Here is a 21,138-nt window from a genome sequence, read left to right on the forward strand (position 1 = left end):
TTTGGCGAATTATGCTTTTTTTATTTTTTTTAAAAAGTACGTAGGTACTTAATCAATAAAAATGGTCAAAATGAGTCACAAAACTAATATTAATTACCCAAATCCAAATTCCACCATTTCCAGCCATTCTAGAGCCTCCAGCGCGATTTTTCAATTTCTCCAGAATTTTGAATTTGCTCCAGAGACGTGATTATGAAGTTGGGCAGCTAAAAATCGAGTTGTATATTACACTCAACCAGTTTAACGAGTTTATCCACATTTGAGCAGATTTTGAGAGTGACACCTCAAAAGTGGCTTTTTGACCAGTTTTTTTCAAAATAAAAAAATGAAAAGTTTCCCGTTTGTGTGGAAATTTTCGAAATTCACGCGAATCTCGCTGTATTTTGTCCCAAAACTAACCTCCCAAATCCAAATTTCACAATTTCCAGCCATTTTGGAGCCTCCAGCGCGATTTGTCAATTTCTCCAGAAGACGTGAATATGAAGTTGGGCAGGTGAAATTCGAGTTGTGAGTCATACTCGACCTGTTTAACGAATTTATCCACATTTCAGCCGATCCTAGAGAGGACACCTCAAGAGTGGTTTTTTGACCAGCTTTTTTTCAAAATAAAAACACCCAAAATTCAAAAATTTCCAGTTTACGAGAACATTTTTGAAATTTGTGCGAATTGCAATATTTCGTCATGAACTAACCCCACGAGATCGAATTTCGCCATTACCAGCCATTTTGGAGCCTCCAGGGCGATTTTTCAATTTTTCCAGAGGCTCCAGGATGGCTGGAAATGGAGAAATTCGCTCTCGTGGGGTTAGTTCATGACAAAATACTACGATTCGCCCAAATTTCAAAAATTTTCTCGTAAACTGGAAATTTTTGATTTTTGGATATTTCTATTTTGAAAAAAAGCTGGTCAAAAACCACTCTTGAGGTGTCCCCTCCAAAATTGGCTCAAATGTGAATACATTCGTTAAGCAGGTCGAGTATAACACACAACTCGATTTTTAGCTGCCCCACTTCATATTCACGTTTTCTGGAGCAAATTAAAAAATTCTGGAGAAATTGAAAAATCGCGATGGAGGCTCCAGGCTGGCTGGAAATTGACGAAATTCGATCTCGTGGGGTTAGTTCATGACGAAATACAACGATTCGAGCAAGTTTCAAAAATTTCCTAGAAAATGGTAAGTTTTTGATTTTTGGATATTTTTATTATGAAAAAAACTGTACATAAAACTACTCTTGAGGTGTCCCTTCCAGAATCCACTCAAATGTTGATAAATTCGTTAAACAGGCCGAGCATAACACACAACTCGATTTTTACCTGCCCAATTTCATATTCATGTCTTCTGGAGCAAATTAAAAATTCTGGAGAAATTGAAAAATCGCGCTGGAGGCTCCAGAATGGCTGGAAATGGATAAATTTGGATTTGGGGAGTTGAATTTGTTTTCTGCCGAAGTTGTAATTCATTTTGATACATCACATGAAACATTTTTTTAAATGTCAAAAATCATACACATTTTAAGCTCAAAATGCTTTAAAAATGCTCAAAAAATATTTCCGCACAATTACTTGAATTTTTCTCGAAATTTTAATCCATGTTTAATAAGTTACAAAGTCAATTTTTAATAATCCTGGAACAAGTTCATTTTGAAGAATCTTCAATTTCCAAAATGAATGATGACTCAAATTCTTTTTTCCCCGTATTTCACAAACTCAATTTTTAGTCCACCTTTTCGCATGAAAATATCATCGATTTTTTTTTTGAAATTTATCTGCCGGATTTCTTCCGATTGTTAAAGAGATGAAACCACAAAAAATCAGGTAAAACAAGTTATAAAAGAAAATCGTTGTTGGTTGAGATAATCAAGTTTTATTTAAATATCATATCGATCCATCGACGGTTAAAGGATTTAGCAGGTAGAATTATTCGTAGATTACGTCCGGCGTTACAAATGTGACTGCGCTTTATAGCGCTTTAAAATAGAAACAGATTACGACGGATATGGTACCATGAGCATCACGTATCATTTGAATGTTTTTTTCCTCGTTCATTGAACCATGCCGGAAATCATTATAAAATCAACATTTCGATTTAATTGGTGAGTATTTTCATAAAACCTGAAACGACAAAAGCAAGAAAAAAAAATTCAGAAACTGTCGATATAAAAAATCTAGCGTTATAGAAAGACAATAAAGACATAATTAGTATATTCTCACTTTAGTAACCAAACCAGCAGCTATCGTAACGCCAGCATCTCTCAATACGAATCGCCCAAATTCTCTCATATTCTCGTATAGTTCTACACACAGCGGTCGGCTACTTTCGATTGTTACAATCGCAGCTGTGTTTTTAAGTAAACAGCGAGGTCGTTTCGATATTAATTCTCCGGTTACTTTGTGCACTTGAGCATTAAGCTTTTTGATAATAACACTGTCGATAATATTGTGCAAGTGTAAAATCACCTAAAACAGAATAACGGGTTGAATTCGTGTTATTGCCAATGTAAGAGGTTTATTCGGCTGGAGTATTTACCGTAAATCCTTTAGTGATGGGTATTACGACATTAAACAGAACAATTTTAGCTTCGAATTTAGTACTAATCGGAATAGGTTTTTCAATATCACATAGAACAGAACCAACGTAAAGGTTCTCGGTGTCACAATTAATCAACACAGCATTCACGTAGTCTCCCGCATAAACGGTGTTTTCGCTGACTTCGTCAACGTATAAAGCTGCAGAAAAAATTTAACGAATTCAGTCATAAATAAATCATATAAATTTCTAAAAATGAAGCTTTCATACCTTTAACGGTGGCAACCTCGCCAGAAGGTTGCACTAATACTTTTTTACCAACGTTAACGTAGCCACTTTCTATTCGACCACTTAAACAAGGTATGGTTCCGGTGCCTTTGAATATATCATTAATTCCCATTCTGAAAGCTCGTTCGTAATGACGTTTAGGTGATTGGAAAGAATCTGTGGAACACATTCATCATGAACATCAGTAACGTAATAAAAAACTAACCCAGGATTATGAAAATTATAAGCGAAGCTCTAACCGATTAAATCGATCAGCGTAGGTCCATTGTACCAAGATTTTAATGCCGGTTCGTTGACCTTTTGTACTAGATTTTCTCCGCTTAATCCGGAGCATGGTACGTAAGTTACGTCGGTTTCTTTGAATCCGACTTGATTCAAAAACGTTGATAATTTTTTACGAACTTGATTAAATCGGTCTTGGGACCAACCAACGTTATCCATTTTATTCACAACGACGGCTAATTGATTAATACCTACGAAAACATGAAATATTAGATCATCATCGAAGAAGTCTTCAGAGTTCAACTCACGATATTATACCTAAAAATCGTGCAATCAAAGTATGTTCTCTGGTCTGTCCTCCGCTTTCGAATCCAGTTTCGAATTCTCCGTTTGTTGCATCAACAACCAAAATAGCGACGTCAGCCTGAGTAACGCCTGAACACACAATTTACAACGTTACAATATTTATAGACAATCAATCGATATTCATCCCAATTCGAAATACATCATACACAACCTGTAAGCATATTAGGAATGAAATCCTTATGACCGGGAGCATCCAAAAGTGTAACTATAAATTTATTCGTTTCAAATTTATTCCTCGCTACGTCGATAGTGATTCCACGATTTCTAAATAAAATTCAATTTTCAATATCGCCATCATAAATGGTTGGAAAATGACCGCTGAACGAGTACTACTCGTAATAAATACCTCTCTTCGCCAATTTCATCCAAAATCCAAGCATACAGGAACGAACTTTTGCCAACTTTTTTCGTCTCGTGTTCGTACTTATGCATTAGTTTCTGATTAACACAGCCTAATTTATGGAGTAAATGTCCCATCAAAGTACTTTTTCCAGCATCGACGTGTCCGATGACGATTAAATATAGGTTTTGTTTGCGTGAACCGCGAGCTGCGTTGAATTTCGATTCGATATCTTTATTACTAGTTTCTTCTTCCGATTTCATTCTGTGAATCGAATAAAATATTGGTACGTTTTAACGAAATGATAGACATCGAACGGTTATCGATGAACGAATTAATTTGTATGTACTTTATATTGGAGTTTTCGTCTTCTTTTTCCGATTTGTTTATACTGACTTCGGTTGCAGTTTTGGAGGGTTCTCGATAACGCGATGAGGTAGAATTTGAATCAACTAGGGTGTCTTGGGAAGATTTTTGTTTATCAGCTGCGAAAAATATAAACGTAAGATTGATTTGAGTAAATCACGAATACCATTTTTGACTGATGACATTCGTTGAACGAATGATGCTCACTTTCTGATACAGAAACATCGAATCCTTCGACTACGGTGCTTTTCGCAGGATATACAACTTTTACTGGTTTCGGTGATGTTTCCAGTTTCGATATCCTTTCCGGTAGCATTCTTTCGTTAGCATTTTGTATTTCTAATAATGAAACATTAACCTATGTTATATAAATCGATGATAATCATATTATACTTGAATTTTAGCACGAACTTGATCTTACCTAGCTTTGAATTTTGCATATTGTTGGTCTGTTCTATCGAAGAACTTTCATCTAAACGTAAGTATATCAAGAATAATACACGTTAAATATACCACAGGAGTGAAAATTTAAAACAGTGAAATAAAAATTGTACCTCCACATTGAACTTTTATCCCAGAACTTGTAGAAGTATTATCAAAAAAGGAAGACACATTTCTCGCGGCATGATTCCGATTATAGATGAATGATTCTAAAAGAAGATGAAAAAATCCAATTACACAAGGTTACACAGAAGATCAGGAAAACTGTTATATTATACCTTCAGTGGGTGATAGACAAACATCTTCTTCGACAGATTGTCCATATATATCTGCATCCACTTCATCTCCGTAATCTAGAAAAGAAGCAGAAGATCGTACGTCAATGATGAATATTTAAAACAATAATTCCATATGGTGGTACGAATAATTCTACTATACTATCTGTACTCAAAGCACTACACAGAAGCTAATAAAGGCAGTTATTATTTAATCATTGGAATATGATCGCTTTCTATGGTCATTTTAAATTCAAAAATGACCAATTGTTACCCAAAGTACTGTAGATTGACGAAAAAATGACTTACCTTCGCTGTAATGATAGGTGCGTATGTTTCTGTGTCGTGACATGATGCAATGAAATATAAATAATAATTTAAAAGATACCTAATTTAGCTATGATTTTTCTATCCAGAAGTAATTAATATACATTAAAATTAATTTTAAAATCAAAATTGTAGTTCATGATTGAAAAAATCACGATTTACTACGACGACGATGGTGATTACAACTGATAAGAAAAATGAAAAGCAAAATATACAATGGGTTCTGAGGAGGGGAAGGGAAGGCTAATTTGAACAGTATAGTCTTACATTTTTTATGATGAGGTGAAAGTTTAAACTGTTTCTATTATTTTTATTTTTATTGGTTCCTCGAAATTAATTAAAATTAAAATATCAAAAATTATTCGAACGTTGAACTTAAATCGTTAATTGAAATGAATTATTCACTCCAAGTCCCGTTGTTTGTAGGTTCATCCAAAATAATATTTACCATGTATTTTGGCCTAGGTACATATGTGCTTTGAAAGTTCAAAATTCCAACTCAAACTCGAAGATATGATGGATTATGATGAGCCACGAGCCTTTACTATAATAATGTTGTAATTTCTCAAGTGTATAAGATAATTTGATCACTTTTATTACTCTTGCCTTTACTCTTCATCAACTAATCCTATGAATTTGGACTTCTGGATCATTTCTAATCAGTTAAAATAGGTAAGGTATCAAGTGATTCCGAAATTCGATGGGCAAGAGATTCTTTGTCATCAGAAGAAAAAACCAATATCTCTATAGTCAAATAAAACCCTACCCATTACAAAAAAAGATACTCACCAATACAATCATACCTACCTTCTATTTAAATGAGTTAAAATTAAACAAGAAAACAGCCTATCGCCAATTCAAATAGGGGAAAAAAATGTCGATTAATCAAACTTCGTATTCGCTGTCGCAACTAAAAATAGAAAGAAATGAAACCATTAAAACGTACCGAACTAATTTTCTCGTTTAGTATTTGACCGTAAATTACTTTTCCGCCATCATTCGTACTAATTTTACTCAACTTTAATTTAATTAAAACCTGTTTTCAAAATGCTGCTAAAAATTAGAGCATTTTCATTATGCATAGATAGAAGGTGGCGAGGGTAATTCAAATGACGTGATTCATTCTCCGTACCATCAATATATTTTATACGAATACGTTTAGGTATAAGATCTAGTGACAAATTGAAAATCATTGTATTTTGAATCACATCCGCGGTCTGTGAACAAGTAGATGTTGTAATATGAACAAACGCGGTATTTTTAATTTTTTGTAGATTTTAGAGTGTTGCCTATACCTACCTATCTATATTGTAGAAAGTAGAAATAATTATTTGAATTTTTATATTAAATCTGTACAGTTAAAAATTTATTAAGAAAATATGTTTCATCGTACAAACGTGATATTACTTGTAAGTTTAGCAGCTGTATCGTATGCTGCAAATCTATCCGATGTTATGATCGATTCTGATGATGATGCTAAAGAGGTAAGATGATTAACCAATTGCAATTTTTCCAGTTTTTTTTAGCTGTATAAATTTATAGACTATTTTTGGAGAAGTTACTTAGTTCGAACTTCTAAATTTTAAAAGAATGATTAGGTACCTACTTATTTGATGTCTACAAATTGAATTACAATCGGCAGGTCAGCAATGTAATTGAAAAGGAGCAAGATATCAAATTCCAAAACAATAATATTTGTCATATGGAAGTTCAAGTTGTAAGTCAAATTTGAATTTTTTTATGCTCATTGAATTATAGGTACCTACATCAGGTACATCTGAGCTCATTTGCCTACTTAATCAATGATAGAGAGTAAAATATGAGCTTTTCAAAACTTTGTAATTAATGTAAGTATGATATACATTTTACAGACTAAACGAATCGTTGGTTACTGTATTAAACATGGATTAGCATCACATAGCTGCGTAGCAGATGGATACCTTCATCCTTTTCATCGCGAATGTTTAACTGTTTAATTCCTGCAAGAAAACCGTATCAACTTCCAGTTTTCTAATACCTAATCATATATATTATTAAAAAAATCAGGTTTTTATTTCATAGATTAAAATAGTTTTAATCATGAAAACATGTTGTATAATTTTGAAATAAAACGAAATAGGTTTAATAATGTGTTTTTTCTCAGTACGAATGCATTTTTATGTCAAAAGCGTAGAAATTGAAAGAGTTTGTATAGGTATTGTAAATTATTTCAGTAATACTTAGCACGACCACGAACTGACAATAACGACATGGAATGTAGATCAATCGTAATTAGATTTACACCCGCGTTAGGTGCTTCATGGTTTACTAGGAAAAACATCTGAAAGAATAATTTTCATTCTGTGGTGATAGTTTTCAAACATTTATTAAAACTTAAATTATACAGGAGTTGATAAATATCTAGCTAATTCTTTGATACTCCTCTCACTGTTTGCTTTTCTGGTAGATAAGACCAATGGTACCATCTACCATACTTGAAAGCCACACAGTAATACTCTGTACTCTCTTCATTTTCAAAAACGTAGGTAGGTATTCTCTCAACTCTGATACAACATTGCAGCATTTATTCGGATCGAATCCTACATTGTGAATTTGTGAATAGGCCAATACTGCCAATAGGGTAATAGTTTTCTTGCTTGCTGCAATAAAAATAAGTCGGCTCAATCAACGTTGCATTATTTCAACTTTAATCATGATATTTCGTCATATGTTCATTAATTATCAACGCCAAATTCTGGTCATTACATAAATCTCGTTTACAGTTTTCTTTATAGTGTCTAAAATTTTAAATTTCTTTGAATTGATTCTAAATGATAGTTCAAAACAATTTTTGCAGTATCATTAGAAGCAGACAAGGTGTAAGTTTTATTTTTTTCCATAGTGCAAGATAGGAATCCGCCGAAGACAAACAACGGATAATATAATGTAAGAGATTCTGAAAATTCCGGAATAGTGTATATAGTTTTCATGCTCACACCCATCTCAAATTTACAATTGTATTTCTGTGATTTTAATATGTGACGAAGCACTTCTAAATCAGGTTCTTCAAATGTCCATCTCATCCACAATGAGTGAAGCGATAAATTAACTGAATATGTTCTTTTGTCTCGCAAGGCGTTCAAGAAAGAAACGCATAGGTATGGATTTACAAACTCATTTGAATTGTACTTAAATCCAGCCACTGATTTACATGTTTCTAATGACACATCTAACTCCCATTTTTTGATCAATTCATTGATTGAAGTATCAGAATAGGAGAAAAATTCTTTAATGGAAGTTTTTTCATCAGCAATAGAGAAAAAACACTTGGTTTGAAATTCACTTATCAAAGATGGTGAAACACCGAATGCAAATATTCTCATCCCTGACTGATAAGCTCGAGCTCCTCTAATCATCGTCTCCATTGTTCCGGTGAATTCAGCGTAGACTTTTACATTATCAGGAGCTGGCAAGTTCGCAATCAAGTTGTAAATATTGTCCAAACCATCCAGTATCAGGTATAAACTTCCATCAAACATGGATCCAGCAATAGAATTCTGACGGCTTAATAAAGACCATATTGCACCAGGGTCTTTTTGCATTAATTTTGCTTCTGCTTCCAGTTCCTCAGTTGGCATTCCAGAGCGTTTCCAGCAGAACATTACAAGGTCTGTGTAAGACATTCTCTAAGCGTTCACGCGTGTCACCACGTATCCTACTAAAGTCCATGAGCATAACAAAAGATGATGAACGTCGAAATTCTGTATATGAAGGATTCTCGCGAGATTTTTCTTTCTCTTTTTCTTGAAACTTGCATTTATTCAACCATTTTTGAATTTCTCCGGGTGGTTTAGCATTCTTTGATAGGTAATAATACAGTAAAGTTGCTGTCGTACTCTTACCAGATCCTGGCGGGTAAATGCACAATATAAAATCTTCTCTTTTAGTGAGCAAATTGTCAAACAGTAAGGAGTTGTCTTGAAACCACTCGGTATGAATAAACTGGTACAGTTTCAATCTGCCTAAATCGGGCACTGTATTGAAATAAACTCATTAGTAGGTACTTGAAATGAAAGCTAAAAGCTACTCTCATAGTTCTATCAGTTCTATGATCATTACCTGGTTCCAATGGGGTACCATTGAATCTTTCAAGTTTGTTTGTTGTAGCATTCACATCTGCATGAAAATTGAAAATAGGAATAATTATCAGTGCACTTGATAGAGAATGACGATAAGTACCTACATCAGGAAAAAACTCTTCATAAAGATGCTCTTATTACAGTTTTTTGTGGAGGAGCGCTGGGGGACACAGTCTTCCTGAAGGAAAGTTCATCAAAAATATCGAAAAATTGCAATAAAAACTTGAAAAATGAAATAATTACAAAAAAATATAAAATTATATAAATTTTGGTAACTTTTTCAAAATAGGTAAAGATATTTTGAATTTTTTTTTTATGTATGCATAAAAATACAAAACCTGCCCAGGTTGTCACATTAAAAATGTTGAATCATGGAACTGGAACACTATTAGGTAGGTACTTTTGAAGAACAAAATAAAAGTGATCAAAACTTTTTATTAAAAACTTGAAAAATGAAAGAATTTTTAAAAAAATAAAAAATGCTTATATAAATTTTAGTAACATTTTCAAAATAGGTATTTTGAATTTTTTTCTAGGTCAAAATTACCTATCTACTCGTAAATACAAAACCTGTTCAGGTTGTCACATTGAAATTTTTGAATTATGGAACACTATTAGGTAGGTACTTGAAGAACAAAATAAAAGTGATCAAAATTTTTCAATTCAAAGATGAACAGTGATTTTTACTTACGTAAAATTAGTTTCGCGTTGGCTGAACTGGTCGATGTTTTCATTTTTTTATTGAATTTCAATTTGATATGGTCGGAATAATGATTCGTAGATGCCCTCGTTTTTCTACAGGAACGCAGTTCCATTTTATGGTTCTATTTCTAATTTTCTACGAACATATTTTAGGTTAGGTTGGTAGAGGAAATAGTAATAATCATTTATCCTGATTATTTAGAGAATTAATAATAGTATAACTGACAGCAGGGTTTGTCAGTCTCAGTATAGCCGAGCATTGAATGTGTACCATGATTAAATCATCAGAAAACTTGTAAGGGAAGGGGTGAACTTTCGGAGGTGAAGCACTTCGACTGATCTCGAAAGAACACTAAATGTATTGACAGATTTGTCTTCATAATCAACATATGTCCGACCTGGTGAAGTTGTTTTTAAACAAATGGTGCATGCCATCAAGTAAAAGGAGATGATAATGAAGGGGTTTTTTACGTTCCGCACTGAATGCATTTTATGATACAGCGCTTTGGTAGATTAGACATTACCATAACCCATAACATTACAACAACTCAACAATTTGATAACGACCCCAATGTACTTAGGTACATACCTCGCGAAGACTGATTATGAAAAATGAAGTGCCTCAAGCTGTAAAGTGTAGTAAACTAATCGTGAAACGCACAATGTCTTCAAAACCTGAAAATTAAAATACCGTAGGGTTAATCATGATGTACCTACAACGGATTAATTATCATATGACTTAGAGTGTTAGGGAAGTATTCCCTCTCGTCAATTAATGAAACATATACGTCAAGTATTTATTCAACACTTGTATAATAGCGACAAAATATACCTACACTAAGGCATTAATAAGAGCACAAAATTGACATTATTTCGTGTGTTCGCACCTCTGAAGCAAAGGTAGGTAAATCACGCCAGTCACCAGTAGGTTGGTTCGCTGAAAGCTACTGAAGGTAGAGGAAATTAGCACTAGTTTAAACCAAATTAACAATTATTACAAACCTACTCTTCGATCTGCATAGAAACAACTCACAGAATAGCATTTGTACATAACTTTTCCCTTCTTTACATTTCAAAATTGGAAAAATTAACTATTTATAACCTAACCTGCCATCACTCCATCAGACATGGTTACGTGGCCAACATGGCAGATTTACATGGGAATAGTACCTACCATCTTTACACGGTGCGCTACCGTACCTACAAGCTCCCCTACGAGCGTCTAAAGTGTACCGAATGAGCAAAAAAAAAATGTAAAATGAAAATTAATTTGTCAAAATTTAAAAAAAAATGATCATTATTGATGATATTATTGTCGCCACATTGGGTTCAAGTATAGGTAGGTAGATACTTACATACAAGTTAATAAAATAACATCGTTGACACTGCTCTTCTATATCTTTATTATTCTACGTAAAAGAAAAGAATCGACAAGTCACACTGAAATCAGAATGAATTGCAAATCATCAAATATATTGTCCGTTTACAACGAACGAAATGTAATTTAAATAATACCTTTTTTATTGCTAAACTACACAGCGTGGGAAATCGATGATCACATCTAAAAACCCCCAGGGTAAGAGCTAAGTAAAGTTCAAGGGTGAAAATGAAAAATAAGACTGGTAGGCTACACGTAGGTAGGTGACTTTTCAAATCATTTCGTTTTCATTTCAATCTCTTTGAATTTTCAAGTCTGCTGGTTTGTTTGCGTTCCTTATTTTTTTTTCGATGCAAGATGTTCATATTTTATAGACTGCTTTTCGTTTTAATAATTATTTTTTCGTTCGAATCGGTTGAAAATGATTCGTATTTGGATACAATTGTAAACTCTTTAGAGGATATTTTGAAATTTTGTGTAGAAAATAACCATATTTTAGATATTAATTTGCTATTCGGTGTGACAATAGCATCAGGTAAACAAGAATGAAATGTTTCATAATTGGTAGGTAAATGAATATTTCTAATTTTCAAATTAATTTAAATTTACTACAATTTTAGGGCAGTTACGTTTCATAGAAGTGGCTAATTTAGACATGAAAACGTATCAGAAATTAATTAATATTAAAAACATGTGCGACGTTATTATAAAAATGGCACAACGGCGAAATATAGCAAATATAAATAATGATAAAACACGTAAGTATACCTATCGATTTTCTTAATTTAATAGGCAGGCATTTGACCAATCTTCATTTAAATACCACGATATTTGTATTTCATTCTGTTCGTTTCCGAATTTATGGTATGAAGAACAGAAATTATTCTCAACGGATTTATGGTCATTCGACATCGCGCCATCTTGTTTACAAAACCAAACCGTAAGCAAATGGGTTTCCAACGAAGTAAAACCGTTCGACTTTTCAAATTCATCCGCCTTCCAACCAGAATATGAATCTTGCATCCGGCATCTGATCGAAAATTGCGATATTTCGAAACAATGCGAGCAGCTTATCTTGAACGAGAATTCCGCTGAGTACGTCTTGACTCATCAAATCTTGTATTTACTCGTCCTGAGGCGGCTCGTATTTCAAGTACGTATATCATCTATAAATCAAAATAATAAATAAATGTAAGTATAGTATATGCAGCATTCAGTTTCTAAATTACCATCAATTAATATGATATTAAAGAACTGGTGTTCATTTGAGACCGACTCGGAAGCTTGGTTGGAAACAACATCGTCTTGGTTGAACGAAAAATGCTATCAAATTTACCACAATGAATTTCCTCATTTAGACGACCAAGTCCGATTACTCAATAACACTGCTTTGACTGATTTATTCATCGAACAAGGTAATTTTTCATCGATCCAAATTTACTTACTTATATTAATTCAGCGTTCAACGCATCCTTAATTTATGTTCGGCCGATCTAATTATTTCCAACATCCAATCAGTCGTGGTATGTGGGTTACAAAGTTACGAGGAGTTCTTCCAGTTCAGATTCATCGATATCATTCTAAAACAGAACATTAGTGTCGTAGATTTATTCAAAACAACGATGGATGATAGGTAAGAATAAATTTACAATTGGGTTCGAAGAAATATTTGTAATTGTATCAAATTTTTTACCATTTAGTAGCGGAAATTGCTGCCACGATGAAGAAAGAATCCTCAGCTTGGTACATCTGATCAGCGTACGAATCGCTGCAATGGTACTTTACGTGAAGCAAATCTCCAGAAATTTCATCTTGTAACTGAACGAGCACTACTTCTAAATCATAAAAAATATTATCGAGAAAAACAGTTACTGAATTATTACTTCATGCTAATAAGGTACTTAATATGTTACCTACTTGAAAGTTGAAAGACTCACTTGATTTTTTTTCTCTTAGATCTAGTAAACATTGATGACTCATTATTTATGAAGTACGTAACATAAAGAATTCCTTCATTCAACTCGAATTGAAATAAATGATCCATGAAAATAATTATCGAGAAAATTAAGAAAAATATTAATAAAATAATGAATGAAAGATAATTTTCGCTGAGAATTGAGATTAGACGAAAATCAGTGTTGCCATAATACAATAAAGAAAAAGTGTCTGTATCATTATTATAAATCTAATTTCTCAAAATTTTCAAATAAGAATTTCGTACAAATTTTAGAAGGTATGTTCACATGAAGTATAAGTAAATCTAATGCTCTAACCGATCAATAAAATCAAATTTCGATCAACATTACAATTCTAGCGTTAGCAGGACTCTGAATAACTCCTCCAGTCCAGCGAGATCATCACAATTTTAACCACGAATTTGATCCAACTTTACATGAACATATCAAAACGAAATGCTAGATGGTTTATATTCATCCGAACAAAATCAAATTCACCCAGAAGCCATGAAACCGATCAAAAACACAAACATATACCTATCAACGTCTCAAACTTCTTAGTTCGAGTAAGAAGCTCCAAAAACAGAAGAGTAAGTTCGACGTGTACGACAAACAAAAAGGACTCGAATTACGATGAAAATGAATTATTAATTTTACTTTCACATCTAATACGTAAACGACAATTAATCAAAAGGGTATAATTCATGCATGACATAATGAAATGTTTTAAAAAAGTATATAAACACAATACTCTTCTCGTTGGTCGACACATTACAAGTCCAACGTTAACAGCACCATAAGCACTAGACAATACTAAATTAAACTATTTCACAAACTCGATAATTCCGTTTTTTTTTCAAAGTACACATTTATTCGCCATCATTTTCCCTTTAGGAAGATACCATCAAATTTCAACGTTGAAACAAAAAAAAACAAAAAAAAAATCGCCATTCAAACAACGAATGTATGTACTTCTACGAACGATAACACAATATCTTCGTATTCTTAGACGATGAAAGAAAAAAAAAAAAGAAATAATAAATTATAGGTACATTTTCATCGATTCGGATGAATAAAATAAAAAGGAATGTAAACAGGAATACAATTGAGACAGCGATTGGTGAAAAAAAAATCCAAACTAAAGCCGCGGTACATTGTAATATTTATAAGAAGAAGTTGTTAATCGAATCAACGCGTATTTTCATACAGAAAAAACGAACGAACGAATAAATAAATAAATGAAAATCAATTTCGTAAATAAAAATCTCAAAGTACAGGTTCATACGGTCGTGTCGCGACATAAATAGGTAAAAAAATAAATTAAGGTACCGTTAAGGTATAAAATAAATAATTAGTAATGCATTTTTCATTTTTCCAACTGGGCATTAACATAATAATTTAAATAAGTTCTAAGAACGACTTTCCCAAAATAGTGAATAACAAAACGTTTCAACTTAAAATACAACGAATATGTGCCAGACAGAACAGTATATGCTTCAAAAAAACTCGATTCTGATCACCATTGTACAACATACGACACCCAAGTAAAGTAAAATAGAAATACACGCGCTACTATATAAATATTTTAAAATAAAACGATAAGGCACACAATACTTACGATATTTCTTTTATTAAAAATTAATTTGCAAGCATAAAACAGGTATATATGTAGATAATTACATCGTAGTCTAAAAATGTCTGCTTTTTATATACATCATAATTATTTCGAGAGACAGAGACGGTGAAAAAAAACAAAAAAAAAAAAAAAAAACAAAACAGAAACAGAAAAAAAAGATCAAAAAATACACACATATCCGTTGAAGTAATAAAACATTTTGTACATACTGCTAATATCCGTTACGTTTATTCGGGGGAATTTTTTTTTTTTACATCACCATTCGTCGATTACAAAGTACCAACCAACACACGAATAAAAAGGGCTACATTTGAATTTCAAATATTATAAATTACATACGTACAATAAGTAACCATAATTATCGAATAAATAATAACTATAAGACATTATTATTATCATTATTACCGTAATAATAATAGTAAAAGTAATAAATTAGAAAAATTATTATAAATAACAACAATATAGAAATCGTAATTCATAAACCTTAACGTTAATAGTAGAACGAGTAGCACTAACGATAATTTATAAGGTCCTATTTAGAGTTACGAAATAATTAATCAAAAAAAAAAAGAAAAAAAATCGATAAAAAAGTTTTAAATAATTTGTTATACTTTCAGTTTTTTTTTTCAATTTTTTCAATTTTTAAAAACTAAGCGAAGCTTATTACCAAACAAATCACGACGACGAAGACGAACGTTTCAACATGAAAACTGATCAGAATCGCATTGCACATTCGTACTTTTTCAAAAGTAATCTCATCTTGAATCCCTTTTTTTTCTTTTTACCGCATCGATCGTTAATTTTTATTATTCATTTCATCGTATTCATTTAAATTTTAATAAATATATAAAATTAATAAATTACACAGATCCGTGAATAAAATTAAAATTACCTACTACTCCAAAATCGTATAACTTTTTACAAATGTGCAAAATTTTCTTACTATTTGAATACTTGCTAAAAAAAAAACAAAACAAAACAAAAGAAGAAAAATTTCATTAGTCAGTAAAAAAAGAACCACACATCGTCAAATAACTTAAAAAAGAGCGATTTTTTTTTTCTCAGCAAGTGGTAGAATTATACTACGAGTTCAACCCATTCATTATACATAGACGAAGCACGATCTCCCATAAGCCCCGAGCCCATTCACCGACACATTGAAGATTCAATGAAGGTGCTGGCCAGTTTCATCTGCGATGTGATCATCCAATCATCGAGAAAAAAGAAATGTTACAGGGAACGAAAACGATTAATATTGAGAACAAGGTTAATAGAATATAAGAACGCGTGTTCCACAGTCTGAGATTAATATTTTGTCGACCAGAAAAATAAGCTAAACATGAGGGACCGATTTGTCATAAAAATCGCGAGTTTTCGAAAATGTTTTACAAAAGCTACCATAATGACTCGACAACGTAACGAATTCGACTAATTTTCTGAACTAATAAAGCGAATCTTCTTCGTTTTTCTGTCCCAAAAAAATACCGAGACCGAGATTAAAATTTTCACCAGCCCTTTGGTGCTTTCTATAATCAAAATCGATTTCGAAGTGAGAAATTTATGACAGGAGAAACCTACCTGTTACTGATATCGCATTTAATACACGTACACATTGTGAAGGTAAGTATAAAACAGGGAACATTGTCATTTATTATCCGGTATAGAGTTTTGCGAATCATCGTTCTCTACCGCATCCGAACTGTTGTTCTCTACCGCATCCAAACTGTTTTCATTTTGTAACTTGACCTGCAAAAGGATCAGATAAGTTTAGGTTGACTTTCGACCGTCTGAAAATTTGATTCAGTGGCAGAAGAAGATTGACGACTGACGTACCTTTTTATTAGGCGGTTCGAGGAAACTCGAGCAAGTTTCTTCGTTAATGTCCACTACGACGTTCTTCTGTTTGTTTTCAACTTCGACAGAATCGTTCGTAGCTGAATCAGAAGTTATCACTGAATCGTTGGTCGCATCATCGTCGTTATTAATTTCGGCGTTGATACGCGTCACCGAAGACTTATCCAACGAGTCTTCTTCGTTAATTGAAATCGCGTCATTTTCGTCATTATTTGAATTTGAACACTCGGCGTTAGCTACCTTATTAGTATTGTCGGCATCCTCTGATGAAGTTACATCGTTAGATAAATCTGCATTCTGCGCAAAAGGAAGTGAAAAATTTATCGAAACCGTAGAAAGGAAGAAACGTTAACGTGGCAATTATTATATATTTACCTCCGGCGAAGTTGTCTTCGAGGCAGTATTTGAAACGTCGCCGTTTTGGTGAGTAACATTCGACGGTGTTTTGCCATTCGGACATGGAATACCGTCCAATAATTCTGGTTTCAATTCACTAGCTACAAAATGAGTCCATAAAGCCAACTCGACGGAATGCAGGTTCCACGTTCCGTTTGTTGCTGCGTAACATTATAAAACATTTTCATTAAAATGACCGAAAAATATCTCTCTTTCAAATTTTCAAAGAGTAGGAAAAAAACATACATTCTTTACTGAGTCTATCCGAGGTATTTTGAATGTGTGATACAAAATTCATGTATTCTTTCGTCGTGTAATCAATGCCTTCGATTTCAGGAATCGCCAGCAAACATTCGTCGGCCATAAAAGGTGCAATATCAGGCGCAGCAGCAGCTAATAAAGCTGTAAAATTAAATAATCTTAGCAAATGTCGTCAGTGTATTCGGAATTGAGTCCAGCGAACCTGATTACCTGAAGCTGTCGTAGTACCAACTCCCTTTAAATTGCTAAGCGCGGTGATTGCTTGTTCCAGGTTGGGCAATTTCTTAAAAGCTTTCTTCGTTTCATTCATTACAGCTCGAGGAGTATTTACTTTAATTAAATAATTTAACTGAGGGTAATATTTGCCTCTCTGAAACAAACAAAAGTTCACATCCGAAATGAATAAAATATCGAATCGATTAATCGTAAAAAATATAAAATAATATTACAAGTTAACAAAACAGAATGCCAAACGACCATCGTTAATCGATTCGAATCGTGTTTCACAACTCGTTATCTTTCGCAGATAACTCGAGATAAGTTTTGAAAAACGTTTACTGATAACACACGACCAACATGTGATTTATTCCAGTAAATCGTTTCGATTTTTTTTTGAAATTGGCCATAAATTGTTCGATTATGAAACCGAAATTGAACAAATTTCGTCAAAACAAGCGTTCGACGTAATCGTAGCTACGTGTACTTGAAAAATCCATCGATGGAATTTCGAACGAGATTTTCTGCTAAAAAATGATACTCGAAATAAAGAGTAAAGTTGTAAATAAATATGCGAGAGAGTAAATAATACTCACAGCTTGCTTCCATTTCATGAGTTGAACTAATTCTTCGTGATTCAAATGAGCATCTTTCCCTCTGGCTTTGAGTTTTTTTGGTAATTCATTCTGGTACCTGAAATAAAAAACAGAACAAAAATTACTATCGATCGAACGCCGAAATTTATTCACTACCACCGGATAATGATCTGAACAAAGCAAAGTTCAGTTGCAAACAATGGTTGTGAGTGGTGACACCTGCATACTAACGCAAATACACCGGAATACGCTTCGACACGTAAACAAATCGAGTAAAAATAAGAAAAATCACCAAATTCGTCGATTTTATCGATAGAAAATGTGAAAATGTAAATTTACCGAAATGCTTGTACGAGCACATTTCGTGATACCGACATAATTACCGAATAACGCGTTTCGCAAGAGTAAACTTACGTTAGCGATTAAACGATCCGAGCGAATACGTTATTAATATTCGGATGCTGGTTCGAATGAAAATAACGCCAAAATATCGCGAATATCGACTCGTGGAAAAGAATTAGCCGACGAAGTGAATTCTTTGAAAAGTGAGGTTCAATGACACACATACCAAGCGTAGATGAGTAAAACACAATCGTATACTTACCAATTGTCGAGTTTAATTAGATCCTCCGGGTTTTTGTTTTTACTCTCAGCTTTCCTAGCGGCTTTTAGCTTTAATACTTGAGGGTATAAACTTAACATATACTGAAACTGAGACGCAGTACCTTCTGTAAAAAAGGTGGCTGTGTCTTTCATGGAAGCCATGTTAACTATATGAAAATACTGTTAGAAATCTTAGCTCACTTAACCGCGTTTGATACCGACCGATAACAATATTTACATCGTAATTCGCGAAACCTAGTGTGCAAATGATTACGTTTTTCAATAAAATTCTCTACTATCAATTATTTCTACACACTTGAATATTTTACATCGAGACATAACAATAAAAGAAACTTCTTGAACCCCGCTTTTACATGGAAAGTTGGAAACCGCTATTTATTGTTCCTCTCTGTGACATGTAGCGCTCTCGACGACCATCCACGTAAACTTGTTTTATAACCGAAATCAGCCAATCGGCGTCGCGCTTGGTTCCCAAAATTGTAACCGTAACGTTTTCGTTCGAAAATTGCGAGCGAAAAATCGAAAATGAAAAATTCTCTTTTGATTTTTCGTTTACGTGTGAATATTTGTCGATTTTGTAATTAAATAATCGTTTATTCATTCTGTATTTTGTATTTTGCTGCATTGAAGACTTTCGTGATCATTATTGCGATGAAATATTGAACAAAAAGACATCATAGACGAAGTGAAGTTGAAAATATGTGCACCAAAAAGGGAATTTCAATTTTAAACGTCCAAGACAAATCGAAAACTTTTTTTCAAAAAAATAAGAATGAACTTTGATAGCGTTCAAATTTGAAATTTTGAAATGTCCGAAATAGCTTTTAGCTATGCATTGATCTTGATTTTTGCTTACAAAAAAATATCAGATAGAACTAGAAGTCGACAGTCAGAATGAAATAGGTACTCGATACGATAAAATAATAAAATCACTAATCAGATAGAAGATCAATCAAACTAACTACTGTCATGCAAGATCCTGAGCATTCAAAAATTTGCTCTATTATTCAATGAAATGCTAGTAGGTATAACTGTTGATTGAATAATAATCAAACGTTAATAAAGAAAACATCACTAAAACATGAAGGAAAGTTTGTTTCATTGACTAAGTACTTTTAATTTTCCAAGCATGCTGAGATTTTATTTTATTCAAATACCTGCAGGAAAACAACGGACTCTGACAACTTCATTTTATTACAATTTCCAGTATAGGTACTCGAAGATCTTCAATTATTCTTCATCCATTCCTACATTTAATGAATTACGCATACCATACGTAGGTACTTAATCAATTCAGGTGCGAAATTAATCACACAGAAAAAAAATGATTTATCAACCCAATAGGTAAGTCTATTCCTTGCATTTTTTTTTTTTAATTACTGAAAATTATCAATCCCTATAAGGATACAATTTTGAAATTGGACAGAAGTGCACGAAATAGTGTTGAAAAAATTCAAAATGTTGCAGAATTACTCAAAAAAGCAATGGCATTACTGATAATTATATCAAAAACTGCTTCAAGTTCTATTAAAATTGCGCGAAATACGTGAAAAAGCGATAAAAAGGTGTTGAAATAACATGGAAACTGCCAAAAATACACCATAAAAATTAAAACACGATCGCAGGACGAATGACGAAACAATAAAGTGATCTCAGTAAAATTTGTCAAAAACGCATACAAAACTTACAAAAGTGTAGAAAATATTTTTAAATGCTATAAAAATAACCAAAACAACAAACATCGCCAAAAAGGATGAAATTTAAAAAAAATTGCCAAAAAGGCATGAAAAGGTGTTCAAAAACAAGTTAAAAATTAAAATTGCGAAGAAATTGTCAAAATCAAAACTGCATTTAGAAAAAAATCACTAGGAACTAAATTCGAGTGATACAATTTCTGTAAAAATCAAGAAGCTTTCGAAGTGCTCCAACTCCCTCCTCTAACACCAACTAAATTACGAAAAATGACTGTTAAATGAAATTCTAGATAAATTTGCCAAAAGTGCACAAAAAGAGTGGAAAATGCAGTAACATGTTTTTAAAATACTCAAAAAAAGCATTAAAATTATTAAAAACGAATGCTAAATTTCGACGAAGCATTCAGAAATTCTATTAATTTGAATGTTAGATTGGATTACGTAATTGAGTTCGAGCGTTTATCATCTTCTACTGTATATATTTATCTGGTTTGAAATATGTAAATATGCAGAAAGACTATAGTTCTATATGAATACCGGTAAGAAAATATGTGA

At 32.8% G+C, this 21,138-nt stretch overlaps 4 protein-coding genes across 7 annotated transcripts; 1 reads left to right on the forward strand and 3 right to left on the reverse strand.

The window, feature by feature from the left end:
- Window positions 1-1,842: 1,842 nt before the first annotated feature.
- On the reverse strand, window positions 1,843-5,318 carry HBS1 (translation elongation factor EF-1alpha (GTPase) HBS1). Its single transcript, XM_065355595.1, has 14 exons — window positions 5,136-5,318; window positions 4,830-4,904; window positions 4,665-4,760; window positions 4,532-4,582; window positions 4,318-4,449; window positions 4,094-4,229; window positions 3,751-4,008; window positions 3,556-3,668; window positions 3,357-3,473; window positions 3,056-3,289; window positions 2,799-2,972; window positions 2,529-2,728; window positions 2,213-2,458; window positions 1,843-2,113 (listed from the first exon to the last, which is right to left on the reverse strand). Exons 1-14 carry the CDS (start codon window positions 5,176-5,178, stop codon window positions 2,105-2,107), a joined length of 1,884 nt encoding a protein of 627 aa, XP_065211667.1. The 5' UTR covers window positions 5,179-5,318; the 3' UTR covers window positions 1,843-2,104.
- A 2,184-nt stretch (window positions 5,319-7,502) lies between these two features.
- On the reverse strand, window positions 7,503-12,232 carry LOC135839526 (uncharacterized). The gene is made up of 6 exons (XM_065355599.1): window positions 12,120-12,232; window positions 10,810-11,413; window positions 10,563-10,648; window positions 9,963-10,109; window positions 9,252-9,308; window positions 7,503-9,166 (listed from the first exon to the last, which is right to left on the reverse strand). The coding sequence occupies exons 4-6, from the start codon at window positions 10,084-10,086 to the stop codon at window positions 8,760-8,762; spliced, it is 588 nt and encodes a 195-aa protein (XP_065211671.1). The 5' UTR covers window positions 10,087-10,109; window positions 10,563-10,648; window positions 10,810-11,413; window positions 12,120-12,232; the 3' UTR covers window positions 7,503-8,759.
- On the forward strand, window positions 11,595-13,333 carry LOC135839525 (uncharacterized). Its single transcript, XM_065355598.1, has 6 exons — window positions 11,595-11,886; window positions 11,972-12,109; window positions 12,224-12,504; window positions 12,604-12,766; window positions 12,870-12,984; window positions 13,052-13,333. The coding sequence occupies exons 1-6, from the start codon at window positions 11,709-11,711 to the stop codon at window positions 13,167-13,169; spliced, it is 993 nt and encodes a 330-aa protein (XP_065211670.1). The 5' UTR covers window positions 11,595-11,708; the 3' UTR covers window positions 13,170-13,333.
- Window positions 13,334-13,988: 655 nt separating this feature from the next.
- Amun (protein amun) lies at window positions 13,989-19,259 on the reverse strand. Of its 4 annotated transcripts, none has more exons than XR_010557609.1 (8): window positions 18,870-19,258; window positions 18,266-18,362; window positions 17,664-17,823; window positions 17,439-17,594; window positions 17,172-17,353; window positions 16,776-17,093; window positions 16,521-16,688; window positions 13,989-15,899 (listed from the first exon to the last, which is right to left on the reverse strand). XR_010557609.1 is itself a non-coding variant. In XM_065355596.1 (7 exons), exons 1-7 carry the CDS (start codon window positions 19,028-19,030, stop codon window positions 16,587-16,589), a joined length of 1,176 nt encoding a protein of 391 aa, XP_065211668.1. In that variant the 5' UTR covers window positions 19,031-19,258; the 3' UTR covers window positions 16,474-16,586. The 4 variants fall into 4 exon arrangements, 1 of the variants encoding a protein (XP_065211668.1); XR_010557610.1 differs by lacking the exon at window positions 13,989-15,899 and adding an exon at window positions 15,922-16,410 and having other exon boundaries at window positions 18,870-19,259; XR_010557611.1 differs by lacking the exon at window positions 13,989-15,899 and adding an exon at window positions 15,922-16,133.
- Between the last annotated feature and the right edge of the window lie 1,879 nt (window positions 19,260-21,138).

Source organism: Planococcus citri, chromosome 3, assembly GCF_950023065.1.
Source record: "Planococcus citri chromosome 3, ihPlaCitr1.1, whole genome shotgun sequence".
Lineage (NCBI taxonomy): Eukaryota > Metazoa > Arthropoda > Insecta > Hemiptera > Pseudococcidae > Planococcus > Planococcus citri.